This window comes from Bos taurus, chromosome 4 (assembly GCF_002263795.3).
Source record: "Bos taurus isolate L1 Dominette 01449 registration number 42190680 breed Hereford chromosome 4, ARS-UCD2.0, whole genome shotgun sequence".
In the NCBI taxonomy this organism is placed as follows: Eukaryota; Metazoa; Chordata; class Mammalia; order Artiodactyla; family Bovidae; genus Bos; species Bos taurus.
The window spans coordinates 74,890,807-74,913,958 of NC_037331.1; the positions used below are offsets into that span (position 1 = coordinate 74,890,807).

General features: G+C 51.0%; 1 protein-coding gene across 10 annotated transcripts in view; it reads left to right on the plus strand.

The window, feature by feature from the left end:
* TNS3 (tensin 3) overlaps positions 1–23,152 on the plus strand; it is a 222,564-nt gene that overhangs the window by 115,879 nt on the left and 83,533 nt on the right. For all 10 annotated transcript variants that reach the window (XM_005205612.5, XM_024991105.2, XM_059885917.1 and 7 more), the window contains 6 exons: positions 7,240–7,352; positions 7,447–7,507; positions 8,343–8,418; positions 19,902–20,031; positions 20,362–20,427; positions 21,373–21,477. In XM_005205612.5, coding sequence (XP_005205669.2) covers positions 7,240–7,352; positions 7,447–7,507; positions 8,343–8,418; positions 19,902–20,031; positions 20,362–20,427; positions 21,373–21,477 — 551 coding nt within the window. The remainder of the gene's footprint in view (positions 1–7,239; positions 7,353–7,446; positions 7,508–8,342; positions 8,419–19,901; positions 20,032–20,361; positions 20,428–21,372; positions 21,478–23,152) is intronic.

A 23,152-nucleotide genomic window follows, 5' to 3' on the forward strand; every position in this document is an offset into this window, starting at 1 on the left:
GAAGCCTGGTGGGCTACAGTTCATAGAGTCGCAGAGTAGGACACAGCTGAATGCCTAAGCACAGCACAGCATAGCTAGTTTAACAGTGTTAGGATAGTTTCAGGCGGACAGCAAAGGGACTCATCCATACATGTGCGTGTATCCATGCTCCCCCGAATTCCCCTCCCATCCTGCTGCCACATAACACTGAGCAGGTTCCCTGTGCTATACCATAGTTCCTTGTTGGTTATCCATTTTAAATAAGCAGTGTGTACCTGTCCATCCCAAACTCCCTAACTGTCCCTTCCCCTATCCTCCCTGCCCCTCCCCACCCTGGCAACCTGTAAGTTCATTCTCTAAGTCTGTGAACCTGTTTCTGTTTTGTAAATAAGTTCATTTGTATCAAGTCTTTTCAGATTCCACATATTAATATAAGGGATATCATGCGATGTTTCTGCTGCAGCTTTTTAATACCATTGAAGGAGTGTGGAAAAAGGGAATTATCTTCCCACTTTAACTTGCCCATGGTTCTCCCGCGTGATTACACAGCAGAAGCTGTAGTATTGACACTGATGAAGGTGGCGTGGGTTAAACCCAGCATTTCGAGGCTGATCCTCCTGCTCCCTCAGAATAGGGGAGCCTATCCTGACAGCACCTGCCTCAGAAGATGCTCGCCACCTCGTAATGGAGCGGGTTTATGACTGAGTGAAAGAATAGGTACTTCTGGAGGAATATTTGAGACCCGGAGGATGTGCAGTGACCACTCATGTGGGGACGGATTCAGTGATGGTGGGACCATCACTGTGGTCCCAAAGCCCGAGGGGGAGCTCTGCAGGCTACTTTAGGACTGAGCTCAAGAAACCTTTTCAAAAGCAATCTCGGGATGAGAGTGGATTAATTAATTAGAGAACAGACTTATGGACACCGGGGGAGGGAGGAGGGAGAGGGTGAAATGTATGGCGAGAGTAACATGGAAACTTACAATACCATGTGTAAAATAGATAGCCAGTGGGAACTTGCTGTATGACTTAGGGAACTCAAACAGGGCTGTGTGACAATCTAGAAGGGTGGGATGGGGAGGGAGATAGGCCGGAGGTTTGGGAGGGAGGGGACATGAGTGCACCTATGGCTGATTCTTGTTGATGTTTGACAGAAAACAAAATTCTGTAAAACAATTATCCTTCAATTAAAAAATAAATAATGGGTTTATGAGCTGGAGAGGCTGGAGGCCCATTTGATGGGTGGCAGATTCTCTGTCACTTTGTGCCTCACTCCTAAAAACCACTGAGCAGTTGACCTGCAGCAGCTTGGCCAGCAGTGGTTGTTGGAGATTGCTTGCTTCCAGTAGAATTCCTCAGGCGAGAGCACTTACCTCTCCCTGCACCTTTTGCCTTGAGCAAGCCTCAGGAGCAGCTTGAGGTCACCCCCAGGTGACCTCCTGTGGGGATGATGAACCTTCTGCTTCAGAGAGGCACCCGTGACCTTGGAGGCCCTTTCACTTTGACAAGTAATTAAAGAAAAACCTACAGCCTTAGTTATCAACAGCATCATGGGAGTCATGACTTAAATCATGAAATTTTCTGACCTCCTTTTCTTCTCCCCTTTTCCTTTCCTCCTCCCCTTTTCCTTTCCTCCTCCCCTTTTCCTTTCCTCCTCCGCTTTTCCTTTCTTTCCGTGAAGGAGTTGGGAGCGAGTCCTATTACTTTGGGTTTGTTTAGCGGGGAGAATGACAGGTGACTGGCTCGCTCTTTGGGACAGCAAATCTCTCCTGAGAGTTCGGGGAAGAAGAGACACCCCGGAATTCCTGGGTGAGGGTCGTTCCTATGTCCCATGAGGTAGAGGAAGAGAAGCCAGAAGTCTGGGCATGCAGAAAGCAAGATTGGATTCCTAGGTGTTTCTAGTAGCTGGAAAGTTCCCCAACATTGCAGCATTCTTTGATACTTAAGTCCCTTGGACAGAGATTAAACCAGTTAATCCTAAAGGAAGTCAGTCCTGAATATTCATTGGAAGGACTGATGCTGAAGCTGAAGATCCAGTACTTTGGCCCCCTGATATGAAGAGCTGACTCATTGGAAAAGACCCTGATGCTGGGAAAGATTGAGGGCAAGAGGAGAAGTGGGCAGCAGAGGATGAGATGGTTGGATGGCATCATCGACTCAGTGGATATGAGTTTAAGCAAACTCTGGGAGATAATGGAGGACAGGGAAGCCTGGCATGCTGCAGTCCATGGGGTTGCAAAGAGTCGGACACGACTTAGGGACTGAACAACAACCGCAAAAACCCCACAGTCCTCTTTTTTCCAGGTCACACTCAGGTGGCCTAGAGCGGAGCTTCTCAGCCACTCATCTGAGAGACTGACGAGGGTATGAAAGAGTTCTGGGACAGCAGAATGAGGCCCCCCTGAATAAAAATGCATGAAAAATTCGTTTTACTGTACAAAGGTTTTCTTTACCCCTCCCGCACCACACACACTGATTGGTGGTGCATAGAGAGGAGATTTGCTTGATTTATGGCGTCGAGTGTCCCATCGCACACAACCAAGAGTGCCTCCCTGGACTGAGGCCACAGTCACTGTGGGATCTGGAGTTTCGGATTTGCCAATTAGGGTTGCCTGGAGGAAGGCCCCCGAGAAGGGCAAGGAGCCTGTGCTGTCCTCCTTGGCCATGTCAACCTGTGTTCTGGGTGGTAGGCTGGGGTGACAGGCGAGGCCCCTGGGCTTACATCAGCTCATTTACATCAGCCATAGCCACGGCTAGAGGGAACAGGCAAGGGTGCTGTCTCGACGCTGTCCATACACTTTACAAAAATAAATATACAAATGACCCTTGTCACCTGTCCCTCTCTTAGGAGGTAGATGGTGACATGAGTTGGTGTCAAGTTTTCTTCAAAGGCGGTTCTGATGGTAGTCGGGCTGCTAACAAACGTTATACTAACTTTTGCAATATTACAAAATCCAGAACTTGAACTCAGAAGTTATAGTTGTACTGTATCCTATGAACAAGTAACCAAAAATGACTTCAGTTCCACAAAGTTAGGCAGTAAAGTTGCTGAAAAGTAGCACTAACGAATAGAAAATACCTGAAATGGATAAAATAATTTTGTACCTTTTCCTTATTAAGAAAGCATGTGAAGGAAGGAGTAAGTTGCATTGTACAATATTTTTGTCTTTGATTTACCTAACTATGGATCCATATAAAGCAGATTTTTATAAAGGGCAGATGAGAACTGTAGACCGGGAGCTTGATTGCAGTGGTTCAGTGATGAACTGGTCAGAAGGGCAGATGTCCGGGATCTCCTTCCTCCCCTCTGTCTCTAACCCCGTGTGAGTGTGAGCCCTGGTCTTCCAGCTCCTACTTTTCTCTGGTGATGTTGACACTGCTCCTCAAAGAAGCACCTTCTCACGCTCCCTCTGGCCACTGGGCGGCAGTGCTGGCCAGGCTGTGTCAGTGCAGGGGGCGGACCCTCCATGTTGGCATCAAAAAGTGAATCGGGGACTTCCCTGGGGGCGCAGTGGATGAAAATTCACCTGCCAGTGCAGGGACACCGGTTTAATCCCTGGTCTTGGAAGATTCCACATGCTGCGGGGCAACTGAGCCCATGGTCCACTGTTAGAGAGCCCATGTGCCACAACTGCTGAGCCCATGCTCTAGAGCCCATGAGCCAGAACTACTGAGCCTGTGTGATACTAAAGCCCCTGAGCCTAGAGCCTGTGCTCTGCAACAGGAGAGACCACTACACCGAGAAGCCCACGCACTGCAATGAGCCCACTGCTCACCGCCACTGAGAAAGCCCGCGCGCAGCAACGAAGTTCCGGCACAACCAAGGAAAAAATGTGAAACAGAAACCGACCACCCCTGCCTTCCATGATGCCTGGTCTGTGTTTTGGTGGATCCCTGAGATGTCCAAACTGAAGGGCCATCTTGCCTGGAGTGGTCAGTGCAGACTGAGCAAACGGCCAGGTGCCCATGGAGTAAACACACCGGCTGGGCCACTGACAAGGCCAAGGAAGCGGGTTGCGTGGTGACCAGGGCTGCGCAGCACCGGAAGAGGGGAGACTGCTGTCCAGATTGGGCAGGGGTTCCCAACCCCAGTTCAACATCCCTTTTCATATGCTCACAAGCAGAGGGCCGGCGAACCCAGAAATCTGCAGTGCATGGCATTTAGGTGATTAAATATAGGTGCACAGGTCACGTGAACTTTCCCGTGTCTGCCCCCAGTGGAACCGAGGCATCTGTTGTTCAAATAGAAGATGAAACGAAAAGGCCTGTGGAGCCATCTGGTGGTCAGAGCCCTGCAGCCATGGCCTGGCTTCGTGGTCTCAGGACCCCCAAGGCTTCCATCTGGTCTCTGTGGCTTGGGTGAGTGAGGTTTTGTCCTCTTCTGAAAGGGAAGAGCGATTTGCCACCAGGGAAATGTGAACACCATCAAGGGCACCTAAGTTGAAGCTAGCATTTTTTTTTTTTCTAAAAGGATGGCTTTTAAGTAGAGTTTATAAACTTTATTTTTAAAATTTACTGGATATTTCCTCTTGTTCAGTTTGCTTTGTATGCAGATTCAACTGCTTGAGATAATGGACTGCATCTGAATTGCTGGTGTAAATTAGATATTTAAAAAATTTTGATGTACTTGACAAATGACATTATGTAAATTTAAGGCGTATGACATGTTTTTTAAAATTTATTTTGAAGTTTGTTTTTAATTGGAGGGTAGTTGCTTTACAATATTGTGTTGGTTTCTGCCATACATCAACATGAATCGGCCATAGGTATGCACATGTCCCCCTCCCTCTGGAACCTCCCTCCCGCCTCCTACCCCATCCCATCCCTCTAAGGAGCTCAGCCTGCTAGTCTGTGACAACCTGTTCATTTTATTTTGTGACTGCCTGGAATCTTCATTGCTTTATGCAGGCTTTCTCTGCTGGCGGCAGGTGGGAGCTACTCTTTGTTGCAGTGCACGGGCTTCAGTAGTTGTGGCACGCAGGCTTAGTTGCTCTGTGGCATGTGGACTCTTTTGGGACCAGGGATCGAACCCATGTCCTCTGCATTGGCAGGTGGATTCTTAACCACTGCACCACCAGGGAAGTCCTAAGTTGTATCACATGTTAATTTGATGCATTCATATGTTGTAGTATGATTGCTATTATAGCCATAATTAGCACCTCTGTCATATTACATAATTATGATTTATTTTTAGTGGTTGGAATAATTAAGTTCTATCTCTCAGCAAGTTTGATAATTATAATACAGTGTCTATATTTACTATGCTCATGCTGGTGTTCCGTCACTTCAGTCGTGTCCAGCTCTTTTGTGACCCCATGGACTGTGGCTCACTAGGCTCCTCTGTCCATGCGATTCTCCAAGCAAGAATGCTGGAGTGAGTTGCCACGACCTCCTCCAGGGAACGCATCTCTTGCGTCTCCTGCATTGCAGGCGGATTCTTTACGGCTAAGCACTGGGGAAGCCCATACTTACCATACCGTGCGTTATATTTCTAGGGCATATTTACTGCTCATTGTAAGTTTGTACCCTTTAAAAATTCTGTTCTGTCCCCAAGGCCCCAACCCCTGGTGACCACCATTTTACTCTGTTTTTGTATGTGTGGCTTTTTTAGATTCCATATATGAGTGCTGTTCTACCACAGGGAGGTGTTACCTCACACTTGTTAGAAAAGGCAGTGGTCAAGACAAGAAAAAACAAGTGTTTACAAGAATGTGGAGCAAAGGGAGCCTTTGTGCACTATTGCTGAGAATGTAACCTGGTGCAGCCACTGTTGAAAAGAGTGTGGAGGTTCCTCAAAAAATTAAAAATAGAACTACCATATGATTCAGCAATTCCACTTCTGGGTACATTTCTGAAGGAAATGAAGACAGGCTCTCGAAGAGATCTCTTCATGCCCATGTTTCTTATTCCCAATAGCCAAGATGTGGAAACAATTTAGATATCCCTCAATGGGTAAATGAATAAAGAGTATGTGGTAAAAATGTGTGATGGAGTGCTACTCAGCCACAAAATATAATGAAATTCTGCCATCTGCAATAACATGGATGGACTTTGAGGTCATTATTCTCAGTGATGTAAGTCAGAGAAAGCCAGAATTTTTTTAACCTAAGTGGGCTGAGCCTGAGTAGCATTCAGTCCTAGGGTGTTTGTGTGGGGGATGTCCCTGCTCTGTGGGGAGTGGACTAGAGTGAGCTGGCTGGAGGGTATGGAGGAAATTGTGCTGGCCACACAGCCTGGTGATTCAGTGATTGCTTCCTTCCTGCGCCTGCATGGCTCTGTGTTGGCATTAGAGATGTACAGAGATGTTGGATGTCGTGGGGTGTGCGTTTGCTCAGGAGTCACACACAATGGATAGAGAGAGGAGCTGAGGCTGGGCAGCATCTGCGAGGTTGGCAGGTCTGTGCCCTCTTGGGTAGGTGTGCCCTACCACCTTGTGCCTTGGGAGAAACCAGTGAGGAAGCATTTCTTGGGTAGAATCTTCTCTCTAGACTGTCAAGCACCCACGCAGGGTGCGGGCGTCAGCATGGCACACAAGGCTGTGCGTGGTATTGAGAGAGAAGACAGGTCTCCCAGCTCACCACAGACGTGCTCATCCCGCTGCTGTGATGGGCAGTGAGGAGGAACGGTACAGAGGAGACAGAAGACAGGAGGGCGGGGTGGCTCAGGCGGCGGGGGGGGGGGGGGGGGGCTCTCACAGTGAGATGGGGCATCCACAGGCTTCCTGTGGGCTCACTGTGTGGACTCCAGCCTTCTGTAGGTTTCCTGGTGTGAACAGAGAGAGCGGTGGGTGGGACTGAGAGTTAGACTGAGTTACCGTGACGTGTAGTTTGGTTCAGAGAGCATGCTCACGTGACTGCAGGTCTCTTGCCTTTCCATTCTGGGTGGGGGACTGTGACATCCCGTGGCCTAGCCCTGCCCGGCTCTGGTTCCGTGGACAGAGGTGATGCCACCTGCGCTTGGGGTGCAGAGCAGGAGGCGCCATGTGTGGGGGCTCACGCCCAGGAGGCACCCTTGCTGTGGTTCCAGATGACTGGCCACATCAGTGTGGGAAGCCCGGAGACTCTCTGTGGGGTTGTGGGCTTAGCCGTGCTCTGCAGGGCATGGGTCAAGCCCTGGCATGCAGACACCTCTCCTTGCTGTGAGCAGTTAGGATGGGTCCTCTTCCGAAACTCCCAAAAAAGCAGGCACGTTTCCTCCTTTCCCTCCGACCCCACCTGCGCTCCAAGCTGTCACGGAAGCTCTAAGCTGCTGCCCTTTGCAGGTATGTGCAGTTTCTCAGTGGGCTCCTGTCAGGAACGGTGAAGATGAATGCCTCGCCCCTGTTCCTGCATTTCGTCATCCTGCACGGAACCCCCAACTTTGACTCCGGTGGAGGTGAGTGTCTCCCGCAGGGTGGGGTCTGGAGATGTGCCGCCTGGCACTGGCCCCCAGTTCCGCGTGTTTATAGCCAATTCCACCTGTGTTTCAGTGTGCCGGCCCTTTCTCAAGCTCTACCAGGCCATGCAGCCCGTGTACACGTCGGGGATCTAGTAAGTGCGGCTGCTCTCCTGGGGACCGCGGGAGAGCCAGGGAGGGGCCTGCTCCAGGCTGCTTCTCCCTTGGGAGGTGTGGGAGGCGTGACGCCTGGGGAGCCCAGAGGAGGGGACAGAAGGGGAGCCGTGGGCGGGTGCCCATGACCCTGCCTGCCGGGTGTCCGCCACTGTCACCCAGCTGGCTGTGCGAAGACGCAGGGGCACAGGAACCCGGGGGCAGGAGAGGGTCCCGCACTGTGTGGGAGTAATCACGTCGGAGCCTGCGACAGGGCCATGGTGTTTTGCCTTTCTCTCCCCTTGGCAGTTTAGATAAAGGGCAGGCAGATGTTTCCAGAATATGTACTAATTCTAGACTTACTTGATTTGCTTTTTTGGGAGTTTGGATTAGCATTTTATACACATTAATAGAAAATGAATAAAGGTAGAAAATGTGTTGTCATCACTCAAAATGAACTGTTATCGTATGTCTGGACTCCTGTTGGACCCTGGCATCGGTGATACTTGGGCCATGTCACCCTCTGCTAACCACAGAGGCTGTGCCAGCAGAACCTCAGTAATCCACGCTGCGTGCCCCGCTGTGCCTGGGCCCGGGGTGCCCGGGGTGGGCCTGCGACCACTGGCCCTGACATTGCTCTCAGGACCCTGCCTGGCCCCATTGCTTTTTTATACCTTTTAGACTCATTTTCATAGGAGAGAGTCTAAGGAATTGGGATGCCTGGGCCAAGCAGGATATTTTGTCTAATTTCAATTGTAGAGTTCCTTTTCTCAGAAGGAATTCTTTCCATTAAATCATGAAATTGTATAATGATGTGCCTCCTTCTTTATTCCAAAGCAATGTTGGCCCAGAAAACCAAAGCAGGATCTACATTGCCATCGAGCCGGCCCAGCTCCTGAAAGGGGACATCATGGTGAGTGTCATGGCCTTGCCCCTGCTCTCCCAGGAATCATTGGAAAGGGAAAAACAAGCTCATCTTAAAGCAATAACATCAGACCCTGCCCCCCGAAAACCTGTAAGAAGAATGGAAAGTAGCCTTTACCTTAAGGAAATCGGTTGATTTTCTGAGTAAACCTGTTTTAATAAAAGGAACAGAACAAATTGTTAGAGCCACTTGCTATATGCACCCTTGAAATTAAAGTCCTAACTCAACCACTGCTCTTCCCAGAATTCCAGTTCCCCAAGCATAATGTGCAGTCTTAAAATGACTAGGCCTTCCAGGGGCAGGCGCAGACATAAAATATTCACCGTTAGTGTCTAAGATACAGCCAGCGTCTTGCAACTTGGCTTATGAGTGAAACAGTGATTTCTCCAGGTCGTTTTGATTCTTGGGTCTGCTGCTTCTTGAGGCAGACTAGCTTTTCCACCTTTGTCTTTTATCTATCTTGAGTATTAAAAAATGCATACATCTAAAATAATTTAAGAGAAAATTGTCTGAAATAATGAACAACTTTGAGGCACATGTGTGTTTCCCACACGCATAGACTAGCTCTCCTATCATCTATTTGAGGCCTAGGAGGATACCCTATGACAAGAAGATAAGATAGTTTACAAATTGACTTTTTATTTAAGTGGCTCAGTCAGAGTTTTCTAGGATTCTCATTGTGCATGTGTGTGTGTGGGTGTGTGTGTGTGTGTGTGTGTGTGTGTGTGTGTGTGTGTGTGTGTATGCACTCAGTCGCTCAGTTGTATCCAATTCTTTGTGACCCCCTGGACTCTAGCCTGCCAGGCTCCTCTCTCCATGAAACTTTCTAGGCAAGAATACTGGTGTGGGCTGCCATGCCCTCCTCTGAGAGATCTTCCTGACCCAGGAGGTCAGTCTCTCTTGTGTCTCCTACATTGACAGGTGATTTCTTTAACACTGCACTGTCTGGGAAGCCCATAGGATTCTCATTAGTTTTCCCATGTCTGGTTGTGGGGCTCCTCCTCCCAGAAAGAGCACCTGATGTGGGCTGCTGGCTGCAGGTCTTCTGGAAGCTGGTGGGGGATTCACTGCATCTGCCCCTTCTCTCTACTCTTCCTCCCACCTCCTTCTTTCCTCCGTCTTTCCATCTTCCTCCTCCTCTCCCTTCCACTGTCTCTTGCCTCCCCTCTTCCTTTTGCACCATCAATTTATTTGTCCAGCGATCCTTTTTTGAGTATTCTGAGCTTTCCGAGTTGGGCCCTAGCACAGCAAGGAAGGGGAGGACAGAGGGACATCTTTGCCCTGGAGGAGCCTGGTTGGGTGAATGGATATCAGGAGGGGGATTCAGTAGTACCAGAGTGGGTCCTGATGGCTGAGGCCGGCTGACCTGGAAGTTCAGGTGGAAGTGCCCTTGGAGTTGGGTGTGAGGCTCTGGCTTGGGGGTGCAGCAGTCCCCAGGCCTTGAGGATACCCTTGTGGAAGTTAGTTGTCTTGGGAAGTTGAAGCCAGATTGTGTTCTTTTGTGTGTCCCGAAAATGCACTGAATCACCTCTTAAGGGTAAGCCTTCTAGGACTCTTGACTTAGAGGAGTAGCAAGGATGAGAGGAGAACACGCCTGGTCTCCAGCGGAAGGAAGGAAGCCCTGCAGCTCTTATGAGCAACAGCAGATAGATACGGCCCAAGGGCATCAAGCAGAGGGTGGGCCTTGAGTCCCATGCCTGGGCTCCCACCAGATCTACAGCTTAATGGGGCTGGGTGGCCTCAGACGGGCCCTTATCCAAGCTTGCACCCCCTTCTGCTGCCTGAGGCCTGTAAGTGGGCTTCATGGGGATGAGATTGAACTGGGGCAGCTGGCAGGGTGTGAAGGCTACATAGTATAATCGAGCACCCGCTGGTGGGGCCACCACCTGCACTCCTGGAAGACGCCCTCCCCAGCAGACCTCACCCCCACGAGTCTCCCTGCTGTCCTAGGGCAACAGGGGCACTGCAGCCAGCCCGCCACCCCGGAGCAAGGTGTCTGAGAAAACATCACGTGCTGGAATGCAGTCTGAGCAGGCGGGTGGGGTCTTTCTGAGGGGACCTGGGTGGGAGGTTGTGGTTTGGCCCTTGGTAACTGTGAGGCAGGTCTGGGAATGGGCAGGGCAGGAATGGGGAGCAGGTGGGGGAAGGACGTGGTGGCAGACGTGCTTGGACTTGGTTCCCATGAGCTGGCACGGGTATGATGCCAGGAGCCATCCCTGGGCACGCAGCGCACTTGTTGAAGCCACAGCAGGAAGGCTCCCACCTGTGAGTTTGGGACACTGTCTCCTGCTCTGTCTTAAGATGAGAGATGGTGCCTGGGGCACACACAGCCGCATGAAAGGTGCCTGTCGCCGCATGCGGTTGGCCCATGGCTCTTTTCAGGTACATTGGTAAGTGGCTTCCGTCCAGTGGCTATGGGGACTCACTGACTTGCCCCTCCCTGTGCCTTTGCTACCTCTTTGCAAGAAGTCCGAAAGTGTGATTATTAGGCCCTTCTCAAGAAGTTTCATTTCCAGTGCACACTGATGAGTCTGCTCAGTGCCCAGTGGGGCCTTCTGAAGCACCAGCTGTAGGTGAAGGTGTTGGGCCAGCGAGGGTTTGGCGAGCACCTGCCTGAGACCTCTGGGCCCAAGCAAGGCCTGGGTGGGGATGTCGGGTGGCCACCGGTGTGGCAGGCACGGTCAGTTTAGAGCCGTCAGACTGGAGCCTTCCTCTTACAGTGCTGGCAGCTCATGGCCTGCATGCAGGGTCTTCAAGGGGAGGGGGACCTCCCCCCCAGTTGCAGGAGAACAGAGGTGGGTGCAGCACAGGCCCGAGTGGGAGGAATGGCAAGAAGCCTGGCATGGTCCTCAGAGCACGTGGGCTGCACCCTGCTCAGAGGAGCTGGGGAGGAAGCCCTGGTGCCTCTCCACTGGGTCAGACACCTCATTCCTGTGAGCACCCTGCCTCTGCTGCCCACTTTCTAGTCTGGGTTTTAGGAAAGGGCAGGTCACGCTCAGCGGCCCCTGCCGTCTGCTCTCCTTCTGCCCCAACCCCCCAGTGGCCATCTCCCTGGTGTTCGCATCATGTAGCTGCTTGCTCTTCATGGGGCCTCCTCTTCCCTCAGCTCCGCCTGCAGCCCCTCCTCTCTGGGTGGTCCTCGGCTCCTGGCAGGTCTACTGTCCTCTGGGCGGCTCCCCTTTCACAAGTGCTGCTCCTTCTGGCAGGAGCAACTGCTCTGAGGGGTCCAGGCTGCCTCTTACTTGCTTCTGTCTTGGGTCCAGCCCCCCTGGAATCCATTCTGTGCTTCCTAGGACCATCCCCCGCTGTTCCCCAGACCCCAAATGGGAGCTTCCTCTCAGCGTCTCCTTGCCCCACATCTCATCAATCATGCAGCTCCTTCACCCCAGTATGTCCTAAATCCCAGGACTGCTTGTGTCCCTGAGCCCTGCGCCTCACAGCATGACCCCATCCAAGTGACCCCATCCAAGCACAGTGCTCCAGTGCCTGGGCCCACAGTGGGAAGAGAGGGTCCAGGCTCCTGTAGGTGGCCTAGGAGCCCCTTGGTTTACTGCTCCTCAATTGCTTAGCCCCAGAGATGCTGGATTATCGGTCTTGTTCTGCACACGGCCCCACGGCCCTTTTCTGCGGTCTTGCAGATGCCGCCCACTCATGTCATCCACATTGGACACATAGCTGTGCCTCCCTTAGGCCACATTTGATGATCTCTCATAGATGGATGCCGAGCCCTTGAGGTGGGTGGTTGACTTGTTCCAGCCTCTCTGGAGCCAGTCACTGTGCTTCTCAGGTGTGGCAGCTCACCCTGGCTGTGAGCCCAGAGTGCCGTTGTCTCCACCTTATTGCCTAGAGCCCGCCCCAAAGGTGGGAGTCCTTGGGCAAGTTCACACTCTAGCATGCCCTGAAGGCTGCTGCTTGTGTGAGGGCACAGCCTGGCTGGACGAGCCGTGAGTGATGCTGTAGGAAGCTGAGAGGTCTGGCATTCAGGTGTTCTGTTGCCTGGGGGCCTCTTGAGGGGAATGTTTCCTGCCCTGAAGGCACCCTTTCCATGAATTTTTGTTTCCATTGGCAATGGGGGCAAATAGGATCTCCCAGATCTCATCACAGGAAATGCATAACTTGATAAAACCAGCCCCTTCCTGCACCTCTGTCCATTCTTAACATGGAGTATTTTTAGATTGAATTATTATTTGATTTATACTTCCTGTGTTTACAGTTCATTTTTGTACACTCTGCACTTATTTTTTTGCAGCGTTATCAGACGGGGGAAGGGTGATACGGGTTACAGCTGGAAGTGGGTAATTTTCCATCCCACGGGGTAATTTTTCCTTGCTTCATTTGTAGAAATGATTACCCAGGAGGTTTAGTTTAGTTGTTGACCTCTATGAAGCCTCGCAGTGGCTCTAGCCTCTTATATTAGTTTCCTAGGGCTGTAATGACAAAGTCTCACAGACTGGGGGCTCAAACATCAGACATGATTCCCTCACAGTGCTGGAGGCTGAAAGGCAGAGATCAAGGTGTCAGCAGCGCTGATATCTCCGGAGGTCTCTATCCTTGGCGTGCGGATGACTCTCTTCTCCCCAGGCCCTCACGTCATCTTCCCTCTCTACATGTGTCTAGGTCCTGGTCTCTTCTTAAAAGGACCCCAGTCAGATTGGACTAGGGCTCACCTGTATAACCTGACTACCCTCACCACCTTTAAGACTTCAACAGATGAATCTTGGGGTCACAGAGTTCAGCCCATAATATCTGTGTTCATTGAGTAAACCCATTCTAGAATAAACTGTCTAGTCAAAGATCTGTCTAGCCAGAGCTATGGTTTTTCCAGTGGTCATGTATGGATGTGAGAGTTGGACTATAAAGAAAGCTGAATGCCGAAGAATTGATGCTTTTGAACTGTGGTGTTGGAGAAGACTCTTGAGAGTCCCTTAGACTGCAAGGAGATCCAACCTGTCAGTCCTGAATATTCATTGGAAGGACTGATGCTGAAGATGAAATTCCAATGCTTTGGCCACCTGATGCAAAGAATTGACTCATTTGAAAAAACCCTGATGCTGGGAAAGATTGAGGGCAGGAGGAGAAGGGGAGGACAGAGGATGAGATGGTTGGATGGCATCACTGACTTGATGGATGTGAGTTTGAGCAAGCGCCAGGAGTTGGTGATGGACAGGGAGGCCTGGCGTGCTGCAGGCTATGGATCTCAAAGAGTCAGACATGACTGAGTGACTGAATTGAACTGAACTGAACTGAATAAGGTTAATAGTGGAGTCAGGTATCATGGGTTATCCAGCACCCTTGGCTTTGACTTGTTACCAGTGTTCACTCATCCCCTCATTCATTCCCCATAGCGTATGTCCTGAACCAGGTAACATGGTGGTTGTGAACGTTGAGTGAGATACGCTGGTGATCACTCTCATGCCAGGAGAATTTGGTGTGTTCACGTGTGCATAGAGGCAGGAGTTGAAGGCTCACAGGTGGGAGAGGTGATTACCATGTGTCTGAGGAGGAGAGACTCTCAAGGGGTGCTGACAGCACCGGCCAGCCTGGAGGATCAGCCCCAGGTATCCCCACACTCAGAACATAATCTCGGGGGGACACACTGCATTGTGTGATCTGTACACGCTGCTCCTCCAAATCCCAGGACTGTTGGTTCAACCTGAAAATGACCTCAGCGCTCAGCACACGGAAGTAGACGGTGGCAGAACATTCCATGGTGTTGGCTGAGCATCTGGGGAGCGGAGAGCCGTCTCCCCTCCTACTGTGCAGATCGGCTCTGGTTTCCCAAGTCTCTGAGGCAGGAGAAGTACACAGTCTCAGCCTAACTGTGGGAGACCTGCTCGTTTCAGTTTGTCCTGTCCTTCAATTGTAGTCAGTTACCACTTGATGTGTACCGCTGAACATTCACGAGCCTGCCTTCAGTGGAGAAAGGAGGACATGGAGAGTATGTCAGGGCCTTTCTGTGTTAAAGTTCAAGTATGTAGGCATTTTCATTTCTCGTCAAGAATTTGGCAACCGTCATGAGTTGGACCAAATCCTGCATTGTAGAGAATGCTTTTATGGGTTTCCCACTCACAGCCGCAGAGGGTTCGGCCGGGCTGTCTGGTGTCTGCAGAGCCTGCCTCTGCTCCGGAAGGTGGAAGGGGAGCTCCCAGGGAAGGTGTCCCAAGGTGACTCCATGGTCACCATCCTTTGAGACAGCATGCTGTCTTTTGCTTTTTTTTCCCTTTGATTTTGGTAAATGTCAGCCCTGTGCGCAGATAAACCTGCCTCTTTCCTCATGAGGGATTGATTCTCTGTTGAGACAGGCAGCAAAGGTTATCAGAGAAGGCAATGGCAACCCACTCCAGTACTCTTGCCCGGAAAGTCCCATGGACGGAGGAGCCTGGTAGGCTGCAGTCCATGGGGTTTCGAAGAGTCGGACACAACTGAGCGACTTCACTTTCACTTTTCACTTTCATGCATTGGAGAAGGAAATGGCAACCCACTCCAGTGTTCTTGCCTGGAGAATCCCAGGGACGGGGGAGCCTGGTGGGCTGCCGTCTATGGGGTCACACAGAGTCAGACACGACTGAAGCGACTTAGCAGCAGCAGCAAAGGTTATAGGGGTCAAGTTTATAAGAAGTAAGGCCTTGTGATCTCTTTGGGTTGGGAACACTGTGGGGGAAAGTGGAGTGGACTCCATCTGTCATTCCTTTGACTTGCGGGCTGTTGAGGGGGCCATTACTGCTGAAGCCAGGGTGACACCTACCCATCGTCTGGCTTCACCTAAACATGGCCGGCCTGTTCCTACACACCCTCCCCATTGCACACCTGACCTGCCCATCTTTGGGACGTGCTTGTACTGAGGTTTGGACACCGTCTCCTAAAGGGCAGAGCCTCAGGTATTCAGTAAACACACTTCTATTAAGTGGGAGGGCAGAGCGTTTGCGAGCACAGCCGTGTCGTTATGTAACCTCGCTAAGGAATTCGCGTGGGCCGCAGCCCCGTCAAGAACTGGCCTTGGTCCAGGGCCCCAGTGGGCTTGTAAACACTTTCCCATCCACATGCCTCGTCTTGCTGCCCCTGCTTGTGCAACCCCATGGCCACTTACATTTCGGCCTCGTGGTTGTGGGGCTCCGTTGCCTGGCTCCAGCAACCTGACTTCTAAACAGAGGGGACCCTTCTCAAGGAGCTGTCACAAACAAACAACACGTTAGTTTATTGTTTCTTGTTAAGGGCACTTAAGTAAGAAGAGGGAAGATGAATGCATCCTCAGCCCCTCTGGATCTGCTCCTGTTGGACGTCGTTATGGGCTGTCTATTGTGCTATATCGCCCTGTGACTTGCTGTGCATGCATCCTTCTCCCTCTGCCGTGAGTCTCCTAGACCTGGGTCGGGCCCAGTCCATTCTGTATCAGCCCAGTGGATCTGTGTATGAGTGCTCAGTTTCAGTTGCCTGACTCTTTGTGACCCTATGGATTGTAGCCCCCGCTATGGATCCTCTGTCCCTGGGATTCTCCAGGCAAGAATACTGGAGTGTATTGATGTGCCCTCCTTCAGAGGACCTCCCTCACCCAGGGATTGAACCCGTGTCTCCTCCATTGTAGGCAGATTCTTTACTGCTGAGCCACCAGGGAAGCCCTCAGTAGATCTACTTGTATTTTTTATTCACAGCTTTACTGCTGTCCTCCTAATGGTTTAGGGAGTAAGTTACAGTCTTGCCACCCTCTGAAATCATTTTCACCTCCAAGTGAAATCATGGTTAGTGTTGGCCCTGGATGATGTAGGTGCTGTGACTTAGGAAGGCAGCCAGTAGCCTTGCTAAACCTTTGAGGGTGTGTGGTTGTGGCTCCTTGATGCCTGTGTAAACAGCCAGCAGGCCCACCAGCAAAGTGGAGAGAAATTATTTCAAGTGCAGATATTCTAAAATCTGAAGGCAGGGGATTGATGTGTTCTTAGAAACTCGCTGGGGAGACATAGGTAAATGAAACTGCTAACGCTGAAGGGATGAAGAGGGTATTACAACCTTCATCACTCTAATCTTCATAAAATGCTACCGATTCTTTGTACCTTAAAAGAAGCATTTGGGGCACTTCTGTCAAGCAAAATGCTGCTGATTCTTTCCATGGAGTGTTAAGAGCATGATTCTGGTCTCTTGTCACAGATACTACTAACATTTATTGGCTCGGATGATGAATCATTACTGACTCTGTGGGAGGTGCCGGGGGTGGGGCTCCACTGGGTGGAGGTGGGTCCATCTCCTCTCTGGTCGGAGCTGTAGGTCCCCATGCGAGGGAGATGCCTGTGGCTTTCTGCGCCTTCAGGAGATAGCTGGGCTCATTCCTGAGGTGGCCAGGAGGACTGGAGCGGGTGGCGAGTGCAGCCATGAGCAGTGGGAAGAGAATATGGTGAAACAGCGGGCAGGACTGCGGGGAGGGCTCAGGTCCCTGCCAGTGCCACTTGTCAGGAGTCCCTGGAAGCCCCTCAGGCAGGGCACGTGTGTGCAGAAGGCGGATGCTCTGTGGCAGTGGGATACTTTGTTCTTCCTTCCACCCTGAACCCTTGTCCTGTGAAAAACTAGTCTTTAGACACTAGAGTCATGCAGGGCCTGGGAAGGTGTCTGTGCACCAGGACGATTGACAGCGGGCAGCCAGGGGGCGGGGAGGGGAGGGTGAACCCATCTGCTGTTCCTCCCCTGTTCCAGGGCACGTGGTGACCTCTGCCTCCCCCCTCCTGGTGCCTGGAGTGGGCTGGGATTCGTGTCTGATGAGTCACCCTCTGTGTGTGTGTGTATAGCTGCTGTGATGAGCGATGGTGACACCAGAGGAGGGGAGACCATGGAGCACCTTGGGTTCTGGGAAAGGTTGGGGCGGGCCTAGGGGCTTCTGGTAGGGATGAGCTGTGTACATCAGGAGCTGGCTGAAGGATGAACCCTTTAACTCAGAGCAGGAGAAAGGTTCCCCCAAAGGGAGCTGTGCGTGAGGGGCATCCTCCCCTGCCCTTAGGCTGTCTATGCTTCTTTACCCAGCACCTGTACTGCCCTGTGTCCACCAGGGGCTCTACCTGCCCACAGAACCTGGTGCCAAACGGGGAGGGGAGCTACTATGAGGCATGACCCTGTGGATTGGCCTGGGGCCACCTCCGTCAGGGGCTGTCAGCTTCTGGAGGGAGGCCTTGTTGTTATTTTACAGCCTTGGTTCCCCTCAGTATTGATAAAGACTTCAGAGTCAGACTGGCATGTGCCTGAAACTCTCTTGCCTTTTCTCCAAGTCTTCTTCCCCTTTCCCTCTCACTTCCAGGGTAGCAGTGGAGAAAGGCAAACAGAGAGGGTGGGTCCATCATCCAGCAGAGATAGGTGCATGGGGGCATGTCCTCTCCGTGGGGGTCTTGCTGCAGCATGTGTGGGATGGGGCCTTCTGCTCAGCAGTCGGTGTGAGCACAGCAGTGCTGTGCAGGGGCCTCGGAGGGGTGAGAACTCAAGCAGCATCTCGGGAAGGAGGGCTGGGGGCACAGCCTTTGGTTGGACTCTGCAGAGGAGCCAGAGACCCCAGATGAAATGAGAGAGGACTTGGCAACCGGAGATCCATTTGCTGTTGGAGAGTAAATGGAAGCTGTCACATTTCTGAAGAGTTCTTGTGGGCTGGTTCCATATGCCAGCCCTGGACAGGGGCCTGGAGGCCAGGCCTGAATCTGGATTCCCACCAGGCGTGTGCACAGGCCGCCTGGCGCCTCCTGCATAGTGACTGCGGGGCTTGTGTTTGTCAACATGAATCGCTCCTCTGACGGTTTGTGTACATTTCTTCATTTATTTATCAGACTGTTTCCTTGTAGATAGCACAGAGGTAAACACCTTTGGGGTTTGCCCTAAGGGGCCGAAGCTCCTTGGGTCTTTATTTTTTCTCTCGAGTGATGGTTCTCTGGTTACTGAAGGCCTGGTCCCATCACTTCATGGCAAATAGATGGGGAAACAGTGGAAACAGTGACAGCCTTTATTTTCTTGGACTTCAAAATCACTGTGGATGGTGACCGCAGCCGTGAAATTAAAAGACACTTGCTCCTTGGAAGAAAAGCAGTGGCAAACCTAGACAGCATATTAAAAACCAGAGACAACAAAAGTTGCCAACAAAAGTTTGGATAGTCAAAGCTATGGTTTTTCTAGTAGTGATGTGTGGATATGAAAGTTGAACCATAAAGAAGGCTGAGCGCCGAAGAATTGATGCCTGTGAACTGTAGTGCTGGAGAAGACTCTTGAGAGTCCCTTAGATAGCAAGGAGGTCAAACCAGACAATCCTAAAGGAAATCAACCCTGAATACTCATTGGAAGGACTGATGCTGAAGCTGAAGCTCCAATACTTTGGCCACCTGATGCAAAGAGCCCACTCACTGGAAAAGACTGTGATGCTGGAAAAGATTGAAGGCAAGAGGAGAAGGGGAGGACAGAGGATGAGATGATTGGATGCCATCATTGATTCAATGGACATGAGTTTGAGCAAACTCCAGGAGATAGTGAAGGAGAGAGAAGCCTGGCGTGCTGCATTCCATGGGGTTGCAAAGTTAGACATGAGTGAGTGACCGAACATACACACAGAACAGTCACCTACAGCATCTCCCGAATCACTGGTCTGGACCATGCTTGCTGGGACTGCTTCTCATTGACCTGGCACAAGATATCTGAAGCCCATCTTTTTCTGACCTGAGTCTTTTGTGAGCATGGCTGCCTGTGAGATCCCTGCACCTCTAGCCTCCCTTCCTCCTGGGCATGCGCAGTGCAGGGCGTGGCCTCCTCCACTCTGAGTGTCTGAGGGCAGAATCCAGCCTGCTTCTGGGCTTGAACCCCTGGGGACCCTGGAAAGGAGCCCCTGCCCTACTTAGGAGGGAGGAAGGGCCCTCTCTCCTGCAATACACCACTCTGCCGTGGCCTTCCTGCCCTCCTCATGGGCAGCCCTACCCCCAGACACCTCAGGCAGGGGGGCCCCCATGGAAAGGTGAGAAATGGTGCCAGGGCCCCTCCTCCACCCACCCTTCCCTGCCAAGTGCCCGGAAGGGGTGCTTTTACCCTGCTTATTGGCACCGTCACCCCAGAGGCCTGAGCTGCTCCCAGAGACCTAGGGCCTCGGAGCCATAGCCTGAATCCAAGTCACATCCCTGATGATTCTGGAGACTGGTCTCAAACTGTCATTCAGGACGTCTTGACAGCCCAGCTGTGGAATTTACATTCCAAGGCCTTTTCCCTTTCCCTTCCTTCTCCCTTCTTGCCATCTCTCTCTCTCTCTCTGTTATAGCACACAACATAAGTATTGAGCCGAGTACAGGAAGTAATGACTGCCTGCTCCTTTCACGAGAGCAGGAAGGCTTTAAGGTAAATGTGGAGTGTCTAGATGAAATTAGGAAAAAGAGGCTGCGCAGTTTCATTCTTCAGACGTCTTCCTGTGCACTCCCACAGGAGCCTTCCTCGCAGGTGGGGCTCCCTGGAAAACACACCCCTTTTCATCCCAGGTGAAGTGCTACCACAAGAAGTACCGCTCGGCCACCCGTGATGTCATTTTCCGCCTGCAGTTTCACACCGGGGCTGTTCAGGGCTACAGACTTGTGTTTGCGAAGGAGGATTTGGACAACGCGAGCAAAGGTGAGGTCCCTCCCCGGGTCCAGACTGAGTGTAGGGAGAATAGGCCCTTAGTGCGTGGCCCCCGCGAGCCTCATGTGTTCCTTTCATTGTTCTCCACTATGCCCCCGCCTACACTATAAACCAGCCTATTGACAAAATTATTACCAGTCTCACAAAAGACTGATGATTGTTCCAACAAAGAAAAAAATTCTAGAGAAGCAGTAAAAATGCTAACATTTTTCTCTGTCATTGGTGTGCTGTTGGAGATTTGGGAGTGGTATTGCCCTGGTAGGAATATAAGGACAAAATTCATTTGTCTCCAAATTTGTTGAAATAGGATTTCTTTTTTAGATGACCGTTTTCCTGATAATGGGAAGATTGAGTTAGTCTTCTCAGCCACTCCTGAGAAGATTCAAGGTGCGTAGACACAGAGTGCTGGCAGGAGGGTGGAGAGGGCAGCAAGATGCGCACCTGGTTGGGTGATGTGTATGCTGGAGTCTCTGTAGAACCTCCCACCTTTGCACATAATTGGAAAGATTTATAATACATTAAAAATAGAATATTAGACAGTGGGAAGGTGTTAGCCTAGAGACAGTGAGGCCCAGCTAGGTCAAAAAGACCCCAGAGATGGTGTGGCTTGCCCAAAGAAGAGCCCAGAACTTCAGGATTGGGACGATGATTTGATGCCCTGTTTACTTCTCCCCTCAAAAAGCAACCACATATTTTTTAAAAAGGACTAGAAATATAGTAGAAAGACTGCAACTATTTGTGTGCAAAATAGACTCCTTTCTTCTAACAATACATTGAAAGAGAAAGCAGTCTCTTTACTGTGAAGACAAATGGCTCATTTCCATCACTGAGATTCATATTTGTGAAAGTTTTAATTCAGTTTTTAATAGCTGTGGAAAAGAAGTACCCTATTTCTGTGTCCAGTGCCATAGATTGAGGCATGAATAGTTAAATGCAAGGCTGTGGGGTAAAAATCTTCCTGGAAGCCTCAGAGAGCAAGAGCCCAAACCCACCCCTCCCGTCCACCAGCCCTGAGGCTGCTCCTCAGGGTTCTGCTGGGTCCTTGAGCTGCAGAGCCATCCAGGTGATCCCCTTGTGCAGAAACCATCCAGAGCACAGAGCCTCCCACCTGGAAGACAGAGGACCAGTGTTCACCTTTCCTTCCTGCCAAGTGGTTTGCACTGTTGTTCAGTTCCAGCTCAGATTACTGGCAGGCTTGTGGGAGAGGGTGTGGGTCTGGACTCTGGGCTGGCACTCAGATCCAGAGGCTCCTCTCTGCACATTGCTGGCAGGTGCCAGCTTGACTGGGACTAACACCCTTTGTCCACCCCTGTCCCTTCCGCCACCCTGCAGGATGTGAACATTTGCAGAATGACCACAGAGTGATTGTGGACTTCAACACAGCAGACCCGCTAATCCGCTGGGACTCCTACGAGAACCTGAGTGCAGACGGTGAAGGTGAGTCTTATTACCTTGCTATCATTTCCTGGAGAGTAGAACCCAGAACAAGCAGCCTGTTCACCTTTAGATAGAAAATCTCCTTGCAGCCTGCTTGGAGGCTGTTAAGAGTCCACACCACTGTGAGTCTGATGGCACTTGTGAGAATCAGGCTTGGTGAATTGTGTTGAGATGGTCAGTTAGTGAACTTGTCATCTAGAAGCTTCCTCACCTGAAGCTATATGTCTGTCTCTCCCTTGCCCTCCCGATTGCGGAAGGGGAATGCCTGGTATTTGAGCACTGGCAGCCTTCCTACTACTGGGGAGCCCCATGAGCAATAGGTATGTGGGTTCTGTTTCTGTTTGCTCATTACACTGGTGTCCAGGTTGTATGGCTGCGTCATTTAGTCTCTGTTGTGTGAGTCTGTCTCTCCGAAACATATTCTCTGTTGGCCACGGGATCTGCAGTTTGAGTCACAAGTATCATGAAAGAGAAAAGGAATGAAGGGTGGCACCTGCCAGGTTTATAGAAAGAAGCCTCTGGAGGTCAGTTTCAAAGAGGAGGGATGAGACTTCTTCCAGGCGCTTGAGAACACTGGCCTTTCATCTTTTTCAAGCACCAAACTGTGAACAGACCTGATTTGGGAGAGACAGTGAAAACAATTTTGTCCAATTAGTTCTGTCCAGACATTAAATAGCCAAAAGCAAGTGTTGTGGTGGTAACTCCATGTGTGCCCATCTTTGTGCATCGCTGGGATTGCAGGAACCGGCCGGGGATGTCTGTGGTCTACTCGGTGTCAGGGCGGGCACGAGGCTCCTCAGCCTGTCCACTTGGAGAGTCTGGGGCCATGTCAGTATTTCTGTGATGCAGAGCATCCTGCTGTCTAGAGGTGAAGCCCTCATCACTCCTGTACTTCAGGCATGGTTTCTAAGTGCTGTGTGTCAAGCCTCTGTCCACACCTTGAAGCGTCATTCCCATGCCCAGTTCATTCACCACACTGCGTTCCATCTGAGGGTCCCAGTTGCTTTTGATGTTTCTTTTAGACCTTGCAAATCTACTTTTTTTTTTTTTTCAAAGTTGAGGTATAGCTGATTTACAATATTATACAAGTTACAGATATACAACATCATGATTCACAATATTTAAAGATTATACTCCATTTATAGTTATGATAGAATATTGGCCATTTTCCCTATGCTGTACAATATATCCTCATGGCACATTTATTTTATACGTAATAGTGTGTACCTCTTAATTTCCTACCCCTATCTGACCCCTCGTCAGTTACACTTGCTCCCAGTGGAGCTCACAGGGGCTTCTGAGTTCTCACTGTTGTAGGTGCTGCGTGGATGGCCCCTGCTGCCAAGGCCCTGCAGACTCTTGCACAGCCACCTTCCACAAAGCATGCAGTTCCCCTCACGTGGAATCATTACCCTTCCTGAGGTTCCCTCCATCTCCCAACTCTCCAGGCTCCTCTGTGGGGTTGACCTGCATTGGTGAACTCATTCCTCATTCCCAGTGCCCTTAGCTCTCACTTGGAGCCTCAGTTCCTGGCTTGGGTTCCTGGAGGAGGGCACCACTGGCCCCCCAACTCCTGTGAAGGTGGGGGGCGTTGGCTGGCAGGAAGCAGTCTCAGCCACGCTTCCATCAGGGCAAAACTCTCCGGGGTTAAGGAAGGTTTGGCAGCGTATAGTTT